Below are 18,824 nucleotides of genomic sequence, written 5' to 3' on the forward strand. Positions count from 1 at the left end.
ACTCCAATCGATATTTATGTCAACAATGAATCAGTTGACTGTGTGAAAGGAGTCACTGTTCAGTTCCCCTCAGGCCAATGAACCAATTTAGCACCTTTCAGCTCATTGTTTACGTTTTAAGGCTCTTCGATGGCCCCTGACAGCATCCATTAGCTGCACTGCTTATCCTTAAAGGGTCGTACAGGGCCTGGAGCCAATCCCGTCTGATGGTTGGTACAAGGTGAGCAGGCTGCCAGTCCATCGCAGGGCAGACATATACAGTGAGAGCACGTCGAACTGCGGCAGGAAGCCGAAGTGCTAAACTAATCTAAACCTTTCTGCACATTTCAACCTAAATGATCAGAAAATATCAGAAAAATGATCCACCGTAGCTTTAAATGTGTCAGTAAACACAAACAACGCCATCTGAAATCATTTCTATACCCTTGTTAACATCACAATCACAACAGTTTTGTTTTAGGCACATTAATCAACATTTAATCTTAATTTCACCCCGTAGTCAGAAGTCCTGTGAGCCCTCAGATAGGCCTGCCCTGTTGCTGTGTTTTCAATTATAAGCGAACTCAAATGTGACTTCACGAAGGATTCTTCATTCAGGCTGCTTTTCCGTTTACAGGCGTGGCTTAAGTCAAAATGACTGTGTGGCTTTGGTATTTCCCAACAGCTGGAGCAGATCCCTGGGAAATGTCACAGTTTTTTTGTCTTCATTCATGAAGCAATGTGATGCTAGCCTGAAGGCCAGAGGAGTGGGACGGGGTGGGAATCATTCATGACATTGTGCTTTACATTCTTGTCTAATTGGCACATCACATGTTCCTAATGCAGTTCATGATTGCACAGCTAATCCCTGCCAGTTCCATGAGCTCACTCTTTATCTTATCCATGTTGCACAGCTTAATGGTTAATCTGTGCATCGACAGGTGGCAGAGCATCAGGGACAGCTGGGAGCTCCGGCCGTAAGAGGCTCCACCGCCGCCCGGGGTACATGAGAGGGGAGCAGTCCAGACTGCAGAGCACTACTTATGGACGGGAGCAGGAGGAGGAGGAAGGGAGGACAACGTGCACCAGGAATGGAAAATCTGGACGTCACGCTGACATCAGTACTGACAGGATGAGTCTCACACCTGCTGTCAAAGAGCTCGCAACCAGGAAGAGTAAGAGCATGACCTGCTCCTCTGTTCCCCGCGTGGACTCCTGTGCCGTTAAAGGTACATCCAGCCACAAAGGTCCGTCCCCGCTGCCACAGAGCGAGCTCAGGTTAAGCCCAAACTCATCGCTCCAGTCCTCCGCTCAGGAGTCCTTCAACTCCAGCTTCAGTTTCATCCAGCAGTCGCTCAACTCCAGCCAGAGGTCAAACCTGACCACTGCCCCACCAGCCCCAGAACTGCTTCATAAGTCAGATAAAGCACCTAGTTTTCCTCAAACAGAACCACTAACCGTACCCACTGATGGCCCAAAGCATTCAACCTCTGTCGGATCGCCACCGTCCACGGCTCCAGGCGGCCAGGCAGGGACAGAGGAGCTGCCATTAGGGGGGGAGTTTTGCCGGGAATGTCTGTGCGCCGACAGTGAGGTGACGTCCGACCTGCATGACTGCGACTCCCGATCTCTGGACATGGAGCTCACCTCGTCGCTGTCCGTGGACTCGGACACAGCCTCCGCCTCCTCCGTCACCTCCGGCTATGAGAGCGCCACGCCTGCCTCCGACCAAGGATGGGACAACCTGGTGAAGAAGTACGAGGCCGTGCTTCAGGACTGCCTGCAGAACAACCGCACTCACACCAAGGTGGGTACGGTGGCTCACACCAATGTGGGGCTGTAGAATAAACATTCGTCCCGGGGCTTAAAGCTTCATCATATCTGATGAGCATCAGGGGACATTTACATAAAACTCTATCAGTGATGATGTTGACTCCTCCTCAGCTCCGACCGACAGCTGATGTTAAGGAGAGTTGCCTCTTGGGCTGCAGTTCAACGCATTGAAAATCAGTAACTTCCCCATGACGGACTCTGGGGTGCTTTCCCCGGAGATGACATGTACCCGCCAAACGAGTTCCCCAGAGCATACAGCAAAACAGCAGAATGGCAAAAAGCCTAAAAGTGAATGTGCAGCAACATGTCTCAGGGGTGGCACTCTGTCTTTTTCGTCACAGAAATCACACATCTGTAATCCATTAAGATGTTAAATATATTAGGCTAATGGTGCTGTTAATGACAAATAGGAACAAGGAGGGAAGTTCATATGATACCTCATTTAAAATCTTTAACACTGTACGACACTAATGAGAAATAAATATGGTCCTTTGGTTTTAATGATAATTAAAGACACTACTGTGAATGTTTAATGACTTGTATGGAGGATCCTGGCAGTTTGGAGAGAATATCTAAATATCACCCATCAGGGGATTGAACTCATTTACATAGGAAAATTTTTTTGGGTTAGATGTTATATTATTTGATATGTGCGTACGAAAGGAGAAGGTCAGTGCTTTGTGATGCTTGTAATCAAGAGAGGGAGTGAGAAGAATCCGGAAACAGTCTGTATTGTGGCTGTTGATATATGTGAGAGTCATTTTGTTGTAATCTTTTATGTGTGAGTAATAATCTCAGACACGTGGCTCAGACCTTGTGCTTAATCACCCATAAAATTAGAGTCCAACGGCTTGTTGTTACAAAATGTAGATTTTACTCCCATTTTGCGTTGTGACCATCCCATCCATGAGCCGGTCACACACTTCTCTAATGTGACAATAATAGGGACGCTTTGTTTCCGACTGAAAAGGACGAAACGATCCATCCGTCCATGGTCCATATGAACCTTTTAGAGAAGACTGATACCAGCACAGGGTTAGGGTTAGGGCCTTCCATTTACAGCAGAATTTAACTGTATGACCAGGTATCGTTAGAATAAATACTGCCATACTCTGGTGTGAGAAAAAGGGGACTAACAACTTTGTCTTTTGGAGAAAAGAAGAAATAAATTAAATACTATTTTAAGTGTTGTATAAGCACCTACTGAGGGCTTTATGGGACCAAATGGCCTGAACATGCTCTTTTTTATTGTGTAATTAAAGAGTAAAAAGGGAAGAACAGCTGCACGTAATATTACAACCCATATATCTTATTTTAAGATACACACAAAAGCTCTAATTTAGTCACTTATAAACGTTATTCTCAGGTTTATGAGAAAATAAAAATGCAGAGGAGCTCAATTACAGTCACGCTACGGGGATTTACTATCACGTACCTTTTTGTCAAATAGAGTTATGGAAGGTTTCTATGTGATAGTAATAGTATTTATAAGGTAGTAAATTTGATCTAATTTCACAGGATGTGAGCTCTAATAGAATGTGTTGCACTAAGTATTTATAAAAACACCTTTAGGAAGTGTGTAATTTGTTTCAGATTTCCACATGGACTTGTTATAAAGCGTTGCCGTTTTACATTCTGTCTGAATGAAACAACTATAAACTCAACAGGTAAGATTTTCTGTGACAGACAAATAGAAAGAATAACAGTAGTGACGGTCAGTGCACCCGTTATTTGTTATTTTATTTTTTTAATGTTTGACCTGTGCGGACTGTTTAAAGAACATCGCCCTTTGGACTGTTGGGTAATCTGCTCCGTCCTCTGTCTGTTCTGTCTCCCCGTCAGATTGAGTCCATGATGATGAGGCTGCAGAGACTTCAGCAGAAGGCCATTTTGGATGATGACTATGACGCAGGTGAATGAGCCGTCGGTTTAATAAGTAGGTCGTTTCAGATTTGGATGATGAGATTCTGTAGCCGTGGACGGACTAGAGAGTGTCTCCTTTGAACTCCAGGATTGAGTTTCCGCCTCTTTCTTTTGAGATTTCTCATTTTTTAAATGACTTATTTCACTTTAAATACTTGCATCTAATACATTTATACAGAGAACAGCACAAAGTGAATTGACTGTTACGTGTACTGACTCGGAGGGAGTCCACTCCTGGTTTCTACTGAGCTCTCCCCGACCTGTTCAGTCAAGGTGTGACATTTACGTTTAATAAGTGAAGGTGCGGCAAGTCAGCCGGTTTCCTTCCTTATTGGATTTCTTGCTAACTAAATTAGATCTGGATCACACTGAAATGGGTGATGAAGCACACGAGGGCAGAAGGCCGCACATGAATTAGTGCGGAAGAAATGATTTGTTGTCGGCCGACTTTGATACAAATCGTTCAGTTTAGAGGGTTTAGTGACATTTACTGAAGGATCCCAGAGAAGACTAAATAACCGCAGGGTGGAGATTATGCGTTTTTTGTTTTATGTCTGGATGGCGTCTTTTCCTAAAAGATTAAACAAATAAATGCATTATTGTTTTGGTTTGAGGGTTAGTTTGACAGCTGAGTCTGTAATAAGCTGAAGGACTGAGCAGAATCTGAAAGTGCTGAACTCATCAGATGAGTTGGCCAAGTCAAACTCAACGGCAAAAAAAAAGAAACAATGAATGTTGCACTGAGAGACCAAAGCTGGCTCAAATTTTGCATTTATTTAGAAGAAAAACCTTCGGCTTCTTGGCTTTCGTGAAAACTGATTCGTGTTTCAATATTTACACATAGCATCGGATCTTTTAAAATATGAAGACTGGTTGGAAGAGAACCATTTAACCTAACAAATTTAATCTGGACTGCCTGGACTTCCCTATTCTGTGTCCTGAACTCATGTAAGATCCTGCCCGACCTAAATATTTATCTAGTTGCTCTGAGTGGAGTTTATTTTCCCATGAAGCCTGTTCTCTGACCCATTTCTTGTCCATAAGTGATAGAAATAAATACCAACATCTGTTTTCAGGGTTGTGCAGACCTTGAACTAGTTTTGTGCTGTGATTATTTGGGTCAGTGTATCTTGTCAGGTTTTCCGTTTGCCCTTTTTGATAACGTCCATCACAGATGAAGTGAAGTTCCTCCCCGCCCCGCTCAACTTAATTTTCTGATTCTCCGTCAGCAGGACACCTGAAATGTTTCAGAAAAGCTTCCCGAGAGTTGTAGACAGGAAAGTGGATTAAATTAATCTTTCTTCCGATGAACATTTTCCAAATGTTTCATGTGTGTTTAATTCACAGAGATCTTCAGTTAACTTAAATCTGGTTGCAAGTAACTGAGGTTGTTCTTTTTTTTTTCTTTTTTTTTTTTAAATATGCTTAGTGATAATCAGTGTGTGTTTTCAGCTGAGCGGTTTGGGAAGAAGCTGGAGGAGCTGTGCAGGGAGCGAGGAGCTCTGCAGCTGGGTTTACCCTCCAGACAGCCCAGCGTGGCGTTGTTCCTGGAGCGGCTCACCCAGGTGGTGCACACCGCCCTCCAGAGGGCGGACTGCACTCAGCGCAGGTTAGTCACACAACAGCATGACAACCTTTGTGTGATGCCCAAATTAAGTATACACAAGTCATAGGTGTTTTAAATTAAATAATAAAAAAAAAAAATGTATGAAACAGTTGAGTTTTATATTCAAATGTCATCCAAAGCAACTACAAACATTTCTTAATTAAGGGAAATATTTGACAGCTTTTTCAGATGATTGAAGATGAGAAAAGAAAGAAAGTCGTCATTAGATAGTAATTTTTTCCTCACAACCATTGTACACTGAAACAGCTCATTTTCTCTCAATAATTCATTTTGTGCAGCTTCACTAATTGATTAATCAACTAACTGTTGTAGCTCCAGGTTTGCAGGACTTTCGCATGTAGCTCAGTATTTCAATGTTATGTCTGTATTGAATGCACACATATTTAAGTACAACAAAGGGAAAGGTAATTTTAAAGGCGGTTTATTTCATTTTTTTGACAGACTTTCACATTATTTACACGACAGAGTAGTTTATAATGTCATTCACAGCCTGGTAAACACTGAAGTGAACAGGTTGTTCAGCTCTGGGGCAATTTGGATTTTCGCAGCTTTATGTGGTGAAAACACATTGTTATTATTGTGATCATGTTGTTACCAGTGTAATGTTGCAGGACAGAGCGGAGAGAGAGAACAGGAGGGATGTCAAAAATAGCTGCTGTAACAGGAAAGGGAATCAGGTGGGGTCCCTTCAGAGGGTATCCTGAGCAAATCCACCAGAAGCTCACACAGCAGTGCTGCGTTTCTGTGTTTTTTCTGCACACAGATGCATCCCAGAGTGTGTCTGTACAAAAAAAAACAACAACAACAACAACCCCAAAAACAGGGAAACTGGTGTTAAGGATTAAAAGTCACGTCTGCTTCTGACAAATGCAGTGACAGAGAGTGCTGATTAAAAATGGCCGCAGCAGTGACGATGTGTTTTTGTGGCTGGTTGGCAGGGAGGGGGCAGAGCCTGATGCGGGGCAGCGGTCTGACTTGCTGCAGAGCCCACTTCATCGAAGGGACAGCCTGATCCGAGAGAAAAGGATGGTCGAGGTACTTTGTGTCATGTGTCAAGCCTGTTGGACGCACTTCTGCCTTTCTCACTCATGAAAAATGATTGACATCTCTGAAATAGCCCGAGTTGTCATTGATGTTAAATTTAAAACGGCTTATTAGAGAAGGACCAACTTTTAATGTTTCAGAATAATACTGATAGATGTTCTGCTTTAGATAATTCAAGTGCTGCAGTTTCCCAGTTACAGCTATAGAGCCATATGATGCCCAAGACATACAAACCCGAGCTGAGGAAAAACCTTACAATGAACCCTGGGCTGAAACCTGTGCAGGAGGAGATAGCCGAGCTGCAGCAGAGGCTGGCGGAGCTGAGGGACCGCAGCCGAAGCCTGGAGCAGCAGATGGAGGCTGAAGAGCTGGAGGGCTCCGTGCTGAGGAGCTGCACCCTGGCCCAGCTCCGCGACATCAGCCGGACCCTGCGGGACCTCGTCACGTCCGAGAACCGCGTGCAGATCTCGGTCTCTCCGCCGCCATCCATGCTCAGGTCAGCATCACACACGTAGAATAGTTTAATCTCTTTTCGACAAATCATATATTATTTTTTTTTTTACAAACAGACTTGAATTTCACAAGTATGTCGCACAAAGCACTTCTTTAGCAGCTTCTGGCTGCACGTCTAAGATTTAAAGCAACTATTTCATCAATAGATGTGTCCTTACATGTTCTGGACAGCATGGTTCATGCAGAACACACTAAATAAAGCTCAGATATGTGCTCACAGGCGAGGTCTGGGCTATTTTGACACAAGTCCTGGCCTCCCTTCACTCATGTAATCTGATTTTTATCAGCAGTGACAGCAGCGTCAGAGAGCATAAATACATTTCAGCCCAACATGTGCAGAGGTTTCAGTCCATAAAATATTTGTTGGGCACAAGTTTAAATCCCACGTTCATGCCGTGAACGGGTACGACAGTTACTGCAGAGCCACTCTTCACCAGATGGGGCTGCTGGAGAGCTTTGACTGAAGGAGTGACATGACAACAGCCATCACTTCATCACACGATGCAGGGAGTCCTCCTCCCTCGCATCATGTCACGTATTTTGTTATCGTTAAAGGAGCTGGTTTGGGAGAGGACGTGTCAGTGAAGATCTGTTTCACTGAATCTTTTTCTACCAGCTTCATTAATCCTCTGATAAACAAACTGGCACTCAGTATAAATCTCACAGCAGAACAGTTTTCTTTGGAGCCAGCAGTCATGTTTCAACCAAAAAACAAGTCGAACAGAAGACCCTCAGCCTCACGTACTGGAAATACAGCGTGCTCACGTTAGGCACAGTTTTAGATGTTTGTACAGTTAATTTTCAGTCAGAAACTATTTACTGTAGGGCAAAGGTGCCTCCTAAATAAATGTCATGCACTAATTTTTAGACTTTACAAAGTGCTTTTTTTTTTTTTTTTCTTTGTTTAAAGATTCAGTGAAGATTTATGAAACAGCCACAACTACTTTTTCTCTCTCCCTCTGGAGCCCTCAGTCCTCTACTCCCATACCTGCTTTGAATTTTAATGGATTTTTCCTCAGATGCAAATGATTGCTTTGCATCATATCCTCAGAAGTTAATAGGCTGTGAGGGAGCGCAGTGGAAAGCCTCTCTGTCTTGCCACTCGTTAGAAAGACATGTAAATTGTACTTATCGCCTTCTTGGTGGCGTGACCCACCATCAACTGGCGTAATTTGATATCTGGCATTCCTCACCCCAGACTGGAACGCGTTTCTTGGCGCTGCTGATTGAAATTGCGGCCCCAGATTGGATATTCAGCTTCACGTCTCCAGGTGGCACGCGTCGGGTCATCGTGATGATTGTGCTGCAGGTCTCTCCCCAAAAACCGCGGGGCTTTTTTTTTTTTTTTTTTTTTTTTACTTTCAAATCAAAGTGTATTTTTCTGTAGTTCCTGTATTAAAGAAATCACTGATATCCAGAGGAAGCGGCACCACTTCCCCCCAAAAAAGGTTGTTGTAACACTGATGTTCTGAGACACCATCTTTCTCTGACTCACCCTGAACATCCGCTTGAATAACACACAAAGGGCAAACAGATTTTTATGATATGAGATGACTGGGATGGCTCTCAAGGTGACTGTGGTGTGCGTAATGGATTTTATGCTTCTTTTTTTTTTTCCCACATCTTGTAATTGATTCATATCTCTGTCGACAAATAATGTGACCTTAATGGTTCGTCCTGTTTGCGTGTTTACATACAACACAACTAACGTTACTAATACGACATTTACCCTTGATGTGTGCAGTATTCATCCTGACAGTTAAATCTGATGAAAACACATTCATCAATATTTTACGACAACACGTCAAACTGGAATAGCAGATTTTCACTGTGGCTATGAAACAAATCTTATTATCAGGTTGGCTCCCTTTAGTGAGCTTTAGGCAATAATTCTTAAAAAAAAAAAAAAAAAAACTGTTTTTGGAAAGAGCCATTTTTGTGGCCTCATGAAATTTTATATTGTTGATTTAGAAGTAATAGAATGGATCATTACCATGAAGAGTGTGCTCGGCTCCTGTGTTTGGGTTGGGATGTGTAATCCTTCCAAGAGAGAAAATTCAAATAATTGAATTAACTTGATGGAGGAAGTCAAAGTACAAGCAAAGTCAAAGACATGTCTTAACTGGTTACTCTCAATTGCCAGTAAGTGTGAATGGTTCTTGGCGTCCATATTTCAGCTCCTGTGATAGACTGACGGCCTCTCGCCCCACAGTTGGCTCAGGTTGGGTCGTGACCCTTTAAGGATAAACGGAAAAACAACAGACAACGTGACAGGCCGCTCGCCTCACACTCGCCATGATGGAGATTTTTATTACTCTACTAAACTTCTCAACAGGCAGCTACAAAAACATGGTGGATTTATTTTCACCCGACAACCAGGAACTCCAAACGAATGACAGTGCTCTGTCTCTGCTGGTCTGCCAAATAATCTGTTGTGCTCACTCGTTGTTTCTCTCCCCCCTTCAGGGACAATAAGAAACAGTCACTGCAAAATCAATATTTTTGTAATAACAATGGATCAAAGAACTTTGTGTTGCGTAAAAGCTGTTGTTCACAGTAACAGACACTGTGCACCGTTATCATCTGGCTCCTCTCAGCTCAATATGTTATAGCAAGTTTGACCAAAAAAAAAAAAAAAATCGAAATTGAAGCTTCATCTAACACATTTGTTGTAGTATATTTCTTCTTTTATCATGTTTAACTGAACACATTGTGGTTTGGTGGGAACATTTTTGATCCGAAATAGCAACCCAAAGATCAGATAATGAAATTGCAATTAGTTGCAGCTGTAATTTGTGTATTTCTTTACGTAGAATAAGACCGCAGAACCGCAGTCAATCAGCGTGAACATGTTTTACATCAAACTGGACAATAAAAATGTAAATCTCCATTTGACGATCTTTGCAGGCTTTTCTCTGGCATTTTAACTGCTGCAGGGACGAGAATATAGCCTTATCAGTGAATAACTCCTGCCTCCTCTAATCCACTGGACAAGACCTTTAAAACATCCCTTTATAGAAATGAAAACATCCTCAGTGGTTATTTATCAGTGATTATATACTTTTTGTGCCACACTGCAGCATTTTTATTTATTTTTTATTTTTTTCTTCTTCTTCTTCAGGCTCCAGGAGCAGGAGCAGGCGTTGAATCTGTCCATCAAGGAAGCCACTGCTAAAGTAAGCCCCTGTTCCCACAACTGGATTTTTATCATTATTTTTTTTTGCCACTGTGTCTCAGCCTCCCTTCAGCTTGCCAACAGTGTCTGAGTATCTAATGCCTAGTAAGTCAGAATAGACAGTATGTGTTGTGTAGCAGCTTCAGTGTGTCAAATGCACACACTAAATGTTGATGTCTGTATTCTTGAGTTGGTTTGACAACATGGTTGAAGGCTAAACAGCTCTGTCCTCTGTTAGACAGCACACTGTAAAAAATGTGACTGGCCGATCTTATTTCTAATGAGAAACGAGCAGTTCTAAATTCTGTGCCTTTTCTCAGCATGTCTGCGGCGTATTCCTGTATGCGCTGCTGCGTCTCGAGGGTTTTTCTCGGGGGTTTGCTTTTCCCGCTCACTGATTTCTGCACATACATTAGATATCTGCGGCTGGACACAGTCAGAGAGCGGCAGAGATTTGTAACAAGCAGTAGGCCCACAGCAGGGGTCGAGGGGCTGTGTCACTCCGTCCCTCAGAAATCCATCATCAAATGGTCGGTCGATGCTTCGACCGCACCTCAGAGGAATATTGGTCTAACCGACAGAGAGACACTTTCACCACGATCGCTCGTTTGTCCGTTGTTAGGCTGAAACGAAAAGGTTTGTTCCTAAACGAGATATCTGCTGTGTTGAAAATGGCACACAGGCTGTGGCGAAGTGATTGCCGCCGTAAAAATAACTTTCGCTTCCTCTTTGGACTTTTTCAAAATTGACAAATAGCCAGATTTGTCGAAATTAATTCACCAATGTCAGAATCTCTACAGCTTGTAAGGCACCTACACAGCAGCTCCCAGTTCGTGAAGCGTGTGAAATAAAATTATGCAAGCCCGTTTGATAGGAGTGTTTTCTATATTTCTCTGGGAAGAAAAGTCCCCGGAGACATTCTGCCTCAGAACCAACCTATTTGTCAGCCTTTTCAAAGCGCTGCAGAAAACTGTGTCAGATTCAACAAGAAAATGCGTCAGACGATCCGGCTCTGTGTCGCTGTGAGCAGAGAAAATAGTTCCTCAAAAGAATGAAACAGATTGTGGGGATTGTACGGGGGTTTGTGTGTCAAAGCGAATGCATTGGAGAGAACAAGGGTATAAAGGGCAGGGTGAGGGCAGATGGGGGGGCCAGACAGGCTGTATCTGAAGCCATCAACTCCTCTGAGTCGTGCAGATCTGAGGTGCCGCACCCCCATCAGGCCCGTGACATTCAGGGCCTTTTTTCTCCTTCCTGACATTCTAATGGCATCTTTTATGGAGATTTCACATTTCCCTGTCTTTCCACGTGAAAGAGACACACACTCTTTCTTTCTAAAGGTTATGGACAAGGTAGCACATTGACGTAGACGGTCTGCTGTGTATTCAAAGCGGCATGAGCGGAAATGAATTTGTAAGGCCTTGTAAGAATGAGTGTCAGGAAGAAAATGAAAACGGAATTGGAAATGAGCTACGCGTCCTGTGGGATCCATGTGTCTGCAAAGGTTTTGTTAGTTACCTCCCCCCCCCCCCCCCCCCATGCACTCTCTCTCCCCTTTCCTCTGCCTCCTCTTCTCTCTCCGTTCCCCAGGTGGTCATGAGTCAGAGGCTGGGCAGCAGTCTGAGGAGGAAAGTCAGTGAGACTGAAACGCAACTTTTGGCACTTCATGAGGCAAAGCTGGCAGCCATCTCAGGTAGAGCCCCACTCAGCCACGCCCCAGCGCACCCCTGCCTGGGATTCACGTCTTTTATTTACCTCATTTGCTTGAATCACCCCACCATTAGCCCCGCTTAATTATGCCATTAATGATCAAGGCGCTCATAAATAGGCAGAATAAGCTTAATGTCCTCCCGTGGTGCACTGGTGCAGGTAATGACTTCAGCAGTGCCAAGGAGCTGAAGGCTGAGATGAAGGCGGTGTACCTGGAGCGAGACCGGCTGGAGGCTCTGGCCAAGAGGCTGCACAGCCTCAGCTCGGGGAGCAGCCAGGAGCTGGGCAGGATGAAGGAGCAGCGGCAGCGGCTCAGGCAGGAGCTGGAGCAGAGGGAAGCCCAGCACGGTGAGTCACCTCTAAGGACAAACGGCATGGAACTCAAAGTAACAAACCATCTTCATTATTTAATAAAAAAATATATATAACATAAATGTACCATTATCTAAAAAGCGTTTCTTCCCAACCGTCCACTGAGACAAGAAAGCATTTGTTGTATTTTTAAAAGCTGCCTGCGTGTCTTTGAACGCACCCTTTTCAAGTATCAAATGGAGTGCTCTCTTGATGTAGCTCCACGCTGAGAGGACACCGCCGAACACTGACTTCTCTCCCAAATGAAGGAGAAGTGATCTGCTGTCAGTCAGGACGGTGGGGGCATCAAATGATTTACCAGCAGGATTGGCAGCTGTTAATGGCAGGTGTGGTGGGGGAGCTAGGTGGATATGTGTGGGTGGAATTACCTCCAAGCCACTTAGTGCAGACATGACGGGATTCACACACACACACACACACACACACACACACACAATCTGAATGCTGCTCAGAGATGGGGCTTGCTTTTTAGGGTTGAGGGTGGGGTGGGGTTAGATTGGTTTGTCCTCCTGGCGCTGGCAGAGAGATAAATGGATTTTGATGGCACCACCCGCAGTGCCTCTCTCTCCAGTCCATCAGTCACAGGGAGGTTTTCTAAAAAAGGTCACTTCACTCTCTGAGGCACTGCAACGGCTGCACGGAGAGGGAAAGGGGATCGGGGAAGTGACAGGGGCCAGAGGAGGCTGTCAGCGGCTGGAGACCGGGGCTCTGGATCGAGCTCCTGATGCAACCCCGAGCACGCAATCAGCGCACTGTTATGTAGATCATAAAGGCCCGTGGCTGCAGCGTCACCATTAATGCGAAGCCTTTGTCCCGTCTTGAACGCACCCTGTGCTGTCACTAGGGGGCACACTTTCATTGTTGCAATCAGGGTGAGTTGCACTGAGATAATGGTGATGCATGAACTTTGTATCGCTGTTCATGGCAGTTCCATAATCACATATGATTGTTGTAAAAACCAATTTTTTTTTTTTTTTTTTTAGCTTTCATAACCACCCATCGTGCATTTCGCCCCACTTGTGTGAATGAAGCTCCCTGATTTTTGTCACTGGGGGTCCGTAGTTTGGTGAACAACCAGTGACGCCATTAATCTCTTCCCTGACAACCGCCAAAGAGGCGTTCAAGTTCACATCGGCGTCCTAAATACAGAGTGAACTGGCACAGAATAATGCAACCCCTCAGAGCAACTGAGGCTGGGAAACAAGTGACAAGTAAAATGCTCCAGCTACACAAAGGGACGGGAATCAGGTGGGTAGTGCGTCACAAATGTGGGAAGAGCGGCGTGTTAATGATTGGTTGTGTGGCTCTAAGTGGGTGCTCACAATATGGCAGCAGGCACAGTTTCACAATGTGTTGCTGACACCAAGCAAGGGGCTCATTAAACTGTCATCCTTTTTGGTAATAAGGGGCTGGCATGTGCTAGCTGGAAACCGATAGCCCACAAACAGCCCATTGCCATTTCTCTAGCTGGTGGGGATTAGAAATTAGTGTCTTCTTCATCGTCACAACGGCCACCGTTAGTGTTTCGGAGGGATTTCTAACACATAAACTGTAAAGACAAATACCGCTCAGCTGACCTCTTCATAAAATCTGTATACAAATACTCTGTTACACTACGGAGATTTTGCTTGTTGAGTGTCTCTGCCCAGCCTACTTCACGGTGTGGGGGGTTTCTGGCCCAGGAGCCATTAAGTCCCTAATTGCCGTTGGCTTGAGTGCTGATGAATACCAAACCCATTATAGACCCGATTCCCCGCTGAGAGTATAATTTTGTCCCCAAGAGCGATCTGGAGTAAAACTAAATTTACCAATAAATAATTGAGGAGCTGGATAAGATGAGTAAATGACCCCCAGGAGTGAGGACATTCAGAGGTGGAGGCAGGATGGAGGAGGTGTGTTAGCACCCCCCCACCCGGAAACAGAGAAGTGGATGGATGAATGAATGAATACTGTTAGCATGCAGTCGGTAAGCTTGGTAGCTGCCGAGTGCTGCGACCATCTGTGGTGAAGACAGCAAATTGGAGCACATTTAATAAAGTGATTTATTTATTTATTTTTTGTTGTTTGAATAGATCTCCACCCTCTCATCTCTCTTCTTGTGGTTTTCCTCCAGTGTTACTCGACCATCAGGGGCAAAACTCACCTGCGCTCACTTGTCTGACAACCGCACATCAAAATACTGTCAGTCTGTGTTCTTAAACAAACGCAACCGCCTCCTAATGGAGTGCCAGCGCTAAAGATGAGGACATATATGACTTATTCATGCCTCTTTCAGGGGTTCTCCTGTTGATGGCAGGATCAGATGTATGACAGCTCCTCTCCGAAAGAGCCCCTGAATGACTGAGAGCGCCGCAGTGGTTGAGTGGACCCGGGAGAACGTTCCCCGGGTTTTGCCTCTGAAGTATTTGTCAGTGTTCAGTTTTCCTGTGATCCAGCAGAGGATGTCACTCCGTTGTGAATTCGTCAGGAGGACCGCAGGCGTCCGTCCCCCTCGAGGAGGTCTGATCGATTTATCGTCTTCAAAGTCGTCGGGCTCTGCAGCGTTCATTATGCCATTTCCAACGCTGATCTGTCAGTCCTCCATTTTGGTGCCAATTAACTCTTTCTTTGTTGCTATCAGCCGCAAACTTTGGAGAGAGCCACACTTTTTTTTTTTTCACTAAAATAAGTTTGGGTCTGTTTACTGAGTTTGACTTGAGTCATAAGGACAGCAATGAACACATCTAACTTCAGTTAGAGAAAATCAGCAGCCAGAACTGAGATTTTCTACGCAGCCGATTTTTGGTCAAATGGTTCCTTTTGTTGTGCGATGCCATGTAGCCCCACAATATGTTTCACCGTGCCAGCTGCAGTCTGTTTACTGCTATGCTTTGTGATGCCCCGGCCCGAAAGCATCATGGATTATTGAGTGTCTGCCTGAGATATCAGCCTGTCCCCTTTCCTCCATTAGCCATGCTGCTGGGCTGCATTTGGGTTCAGATGCAGGAGTACACTGTGAGAGTCTGCATATGCTGACACCGTATTTGCGTTACCTGCAGTGCTGTTGCTCTCCAACAGCCCGAGCTAAGCTTAAACACATTAATCACAGTCAGTGCCTTCAACTCGATTACAAAGACACACAATTTCTCTTCCGCCTTATTATGCTCAGGCTTTTATAACACGCACATCGGCGGCGCTGCGTTAGCACAGAACCGCCTCTAATTTGTTCGACAGCACGAAGGCCTCACAGATGTTGGGTGCTTTTATTGTTACAACGCAAGTGGAGAAATTACTGCATTATTCACTTTCAATTAGAAGGCTCTTTAAATGCTTATAATGCAGCAGCAAATCCAAACACCTTGCAATCGTTAACTTCTGCCGGCTCATTAAAGCACGTGACTTCATCACGGCGAGTTGTGCATCACTCTGAGATGCTGTGTGTCTGCTCCATTTGCTTTGTCTGCCTCCATCACTGATTATAATCATTAGATTCCTCTTTTCTTTTTTTTTTTTATCAGCTTCACATCTATTTAGCAGCCGTAATTATTTCGTCATTAGGCTAATGACTGATTATTTTAACCTATATAACGCACATGGCCCGTTTGAAACATCCAGAAACATCCGCTGTCATAATCGTTAAGTGGCGTCTCAGATCTGTTTGTGTTATGACAGAGTGGCCTCTTGGTTTTTAAAAGAGCCCTTGGCAAAAATCGGTGATGTTTAACACCTGCTGAGATCAGTGGTGTGAGGTTGAGGCTGAATGAATATACTGCCCCGTGTATAGGGGGATAACAGAGTGCTACTTTTTTCACGCCAGTTTTATCCGCATGGTCTGCCAATGACAGCAGCCTCCTGCAGACTCACAGGAAGTACTAATAATACGCAGTCCTCTGGTTCCACTCAGCACAGGAGGGGGCTCTGCCGCTTGATGTCTTGTCCCGTTCTATAAAGAAAAGATTATTTTCATCTGTCACGCCCGAAAAGCCTCGCTAGTTTTGCTGTGGTTGGCATGGCGACAGGATGGCACAGCGACTCTCCCCGGCGTACAGCAGCCTCAGCCCGGGAAGAAATATTAAGTTAACAGTTGATACACTCATGTCTCTATTTCCTCTTCTTCGTCTGCCTTTTATATTTACTGTTTCTATCCCTCACAATATATTATTTCTAAATCTGGCGCTCGCTCTTGTTCAAGCTGCGGTCGACTTTGTCATCTCACATCTGTACATGCTCCACGCCGTCCAAAGTCAGGCTTAATGCCCCCATGTATTATTCAGCGGTTATCTCCTTGCACGCTGCTTAACGGAACCCACATGAATGGAAGTTGACAGGGGAGACTCTGTCAGGGTAGGATCTCACATAGCAATTAGAGGGGTGGTAAGTGAGCTGTCTGGTCCACGTAAACCAGATCTGCGCACCAGAGAAGTGATAGCTGCTCCGATTGAGCAGAGCTGGCCAGTTTGAATGAAAGAAGCAATGCCGCACTTTCTGTGACACGTAAACAGCCCGACGACGTCCATCTCTTCTCTTTTCATCAGTGTGTGTGTGTGTGTCTGTGTGGTGTCCTCGTGCCTCACTGCCACTCTCTCTCAGACATTTTCCTTTACCTCCTGCTGAGCCAGCCCGCGGTCTGTCACATCCTGGAGCTGATGCTGTCTAATATCCACCATCAAGACAGTGATACAAATTATATTTCAAACCTCAGCCGTGTGATTCAGAACACCCAATTAGGTGACTTTCTCTCTGTGGGAGCTCTTGTCAATGTGATCAAGCTAAATGGGTGTGCTGGAGAGCTTCTCGACAATTTTTTTTTTTTTTTTTTTTTTTTTTTTGGTCTTGAAAATGGAGAATGAATTTCTCGGATCATCATGGATGTGATGTTATAATATGGTGTGCGCCGCTATAGCGATAGCTGGACATTTTTAGAAACAGCCTTCTTGAATTTTTGTTATCGCTTTAATGTTTTTAGAGTAAATACAGATCTACTCTCAACAGAAGGTTAGTTTGTTGTAGTGTGAAAGAGAGGAGACGTTTTTGAATGGATGGAGGAGGGCGTAGGCAGGTTTCGTCGAGTATCAAGGAAGCTCCAACACCACAAATCTAGTAAAAGAGATGTAACCTGGCACTTTCTACTGTTAATGCTTTTTTTTTTTTTTTTTTTTTTTGCTAATAGCTCTATATTCATTTTTCAAGTTCCTATAATGCCAAACTGTTACTTTAACCAAGAAATTCATTTTCTTCTTTCTCAGATTATTCAATTTGAAAGCGATTACAGGCTTGAATCGTGGATTTTGGACGAAGGGAAAGTACCACAGTATGTTTGTTTCCATTGGTGTTGATCATGAGTCCCCAGTCCCATATGAGAGCTGCCACATCAGGGTGTGAGAGAGCGCTGAGTCTGACTGGTTGTTGAGCCGAACAGATGTTTTGATGGGTAGATTGATCAAAACCAGCCTTTTGTGTCTCTGTGTGTGTTCGTGTGTGTTTCATCGAGGAGGGGGAGGGTTTTTATTGAATCTTATGGCTCTTCTGTTCATATATATTTATATGTGGTGCAATTTAATATAAATGCATCCTGTTGTGTTCAAAGATCTCCTTCTGCAGGAGGCATATTCTCATGTTTCATACATGAGCTCATTAACGGTGCTCAGATTGCCCTCCTCTCCATCCTGACTAACGCTCAGCCAGCCTGTGTCTGCCTCCTCAGGCATCGCTCACTGCTGGCAGAAGGGCGCAGGAAGCGAAATAAGCTATCCGTCAGACTTTATGCCCCACAGAAAATCTGGCACGATGTAAGGACCTATGCCATGATAAAAATCTCCTTTTATCCTCAGGCCGTCTCCCGCCTCTTTCTTAGATCGTTCTTGGATTGTGTGTTTGTCTTAAGAGAGTGCCAGCTGGGCTTTTTGTGCTGAAGTGGACTCTTGCAGTTTCCCAACACAATTGCCATCACCGACTGTGATGACTACCTTTTGCAGTAAAGCCCATGTACAAGATGGAAAATGACAAGCAGTTTTAATGTTATTAGAGCTGTGATTTGTTGCTAGGATACCCCCATCCCAGCTAATAAAAGTATGAAGTCCAAGTAACAGGCTGTTGCTCTCTTTCTGCTTCTCTCTCCACACAGAGAGCCGGCTGAAGGAGAACACTACAAAGTATATCGAGCTGTTGGAGGACAGACTGCACAGGTAAGCGCAGGTCTTTGTCTTTTGTAGTGCCCCAATGAATCAGGAATAAAACAACAAAAAGACATCAACAGAGCAAGAGTCCCAAAGGAATTTCCTCTCACCTCAGGTGTCCTCCAGCCGCAGCGCCGTCTCCCCAATAACTCACCCCCCCACCACCACCCGACAACAGCCACTCGCACCTTTCTGTCTCCCAGAGCTCCTTTCTCTTGCTTCGCATCATCTCTCACCTGAGCAGCTTGTTTTCCTCTTCCCACCTTCTCACACGTCTGTACCTGGATTTTTGTTTACTCGTAGATCAGCTCAGTTTTCACCCTCCCTCCTCTCTCTGAGTGATTTTAGACACCACAATATCTCTTTCTGTCTGTTTCATTGTTCTTGTCAGAGCTCCTACATCACAGAGGATAGGCCCGGCCCGCTTCATGCTTACGCAACAGGACTGTGGTGAGCTGAGTGGCTGACTTTTGGAGAAGAAAGTGTGGGACTT

The 18,824-nt window shown here is 44.6% G+C and overlaps 1 protein-coding gene across 1 annotated transcript in view; it reads left to right on the forward strand.

The window, feature by feature from the left end:
* The window catches only part of disc1 (DISC1 scaffold protein), a 37,843-nt gene that overhangs the window by 3,123 nt on the left and 15,896 nt on the right, over nt 1-18,824 (forward strand). Inside the window, exons 2-10 of the mRNA XM_029521856.1 lie at nt 921-1,786; nt 3,655-3,724; nt 5,188-5,344; nt 6,301-6,397; nt 6,691-6,902; nt 10,041-10,095; nt 11,685-11,787; nt 11,964-12,152; nt 18,280-18,340. Of these exons, the coding sequence (XP_029377716.1) occupies nt 921-1,786; nt 3,655-3,724; nt 5,188-5,344; nt 6,301-6,397; nt 6,691-6,902; nt 10,041-10,095; nt 11,685-11,787; nt 11,964-12,152; nt 18,280-18,340 (1,810 nt within the window). The remainder of the gene's footprint in view (nt 1-920; nt 1,787-3,654; nt 3,725-5,187; nt 5,345-6,300; nt 6,398-6,690; nt 6,903-10,040; nt 10,096-11,684; nt 11,788-11,963; nt 12,153-18,279; nt 18,341-18,824) is intronic.

This window comes from Echeneis naucrates, chromosome 15 (genome assembly GCF_900963305.1).
Source record: "Echeneis naucrates chromosome 15, fEcheNa1.1, whole genome shotgun sequence".
NCBI classification, from domain to species: Eukaryota; Metazoa; Chordata; class Actinopteri; order Carangiformes; family Echeneidae; genus Echeneis; species Echeneis naucrates.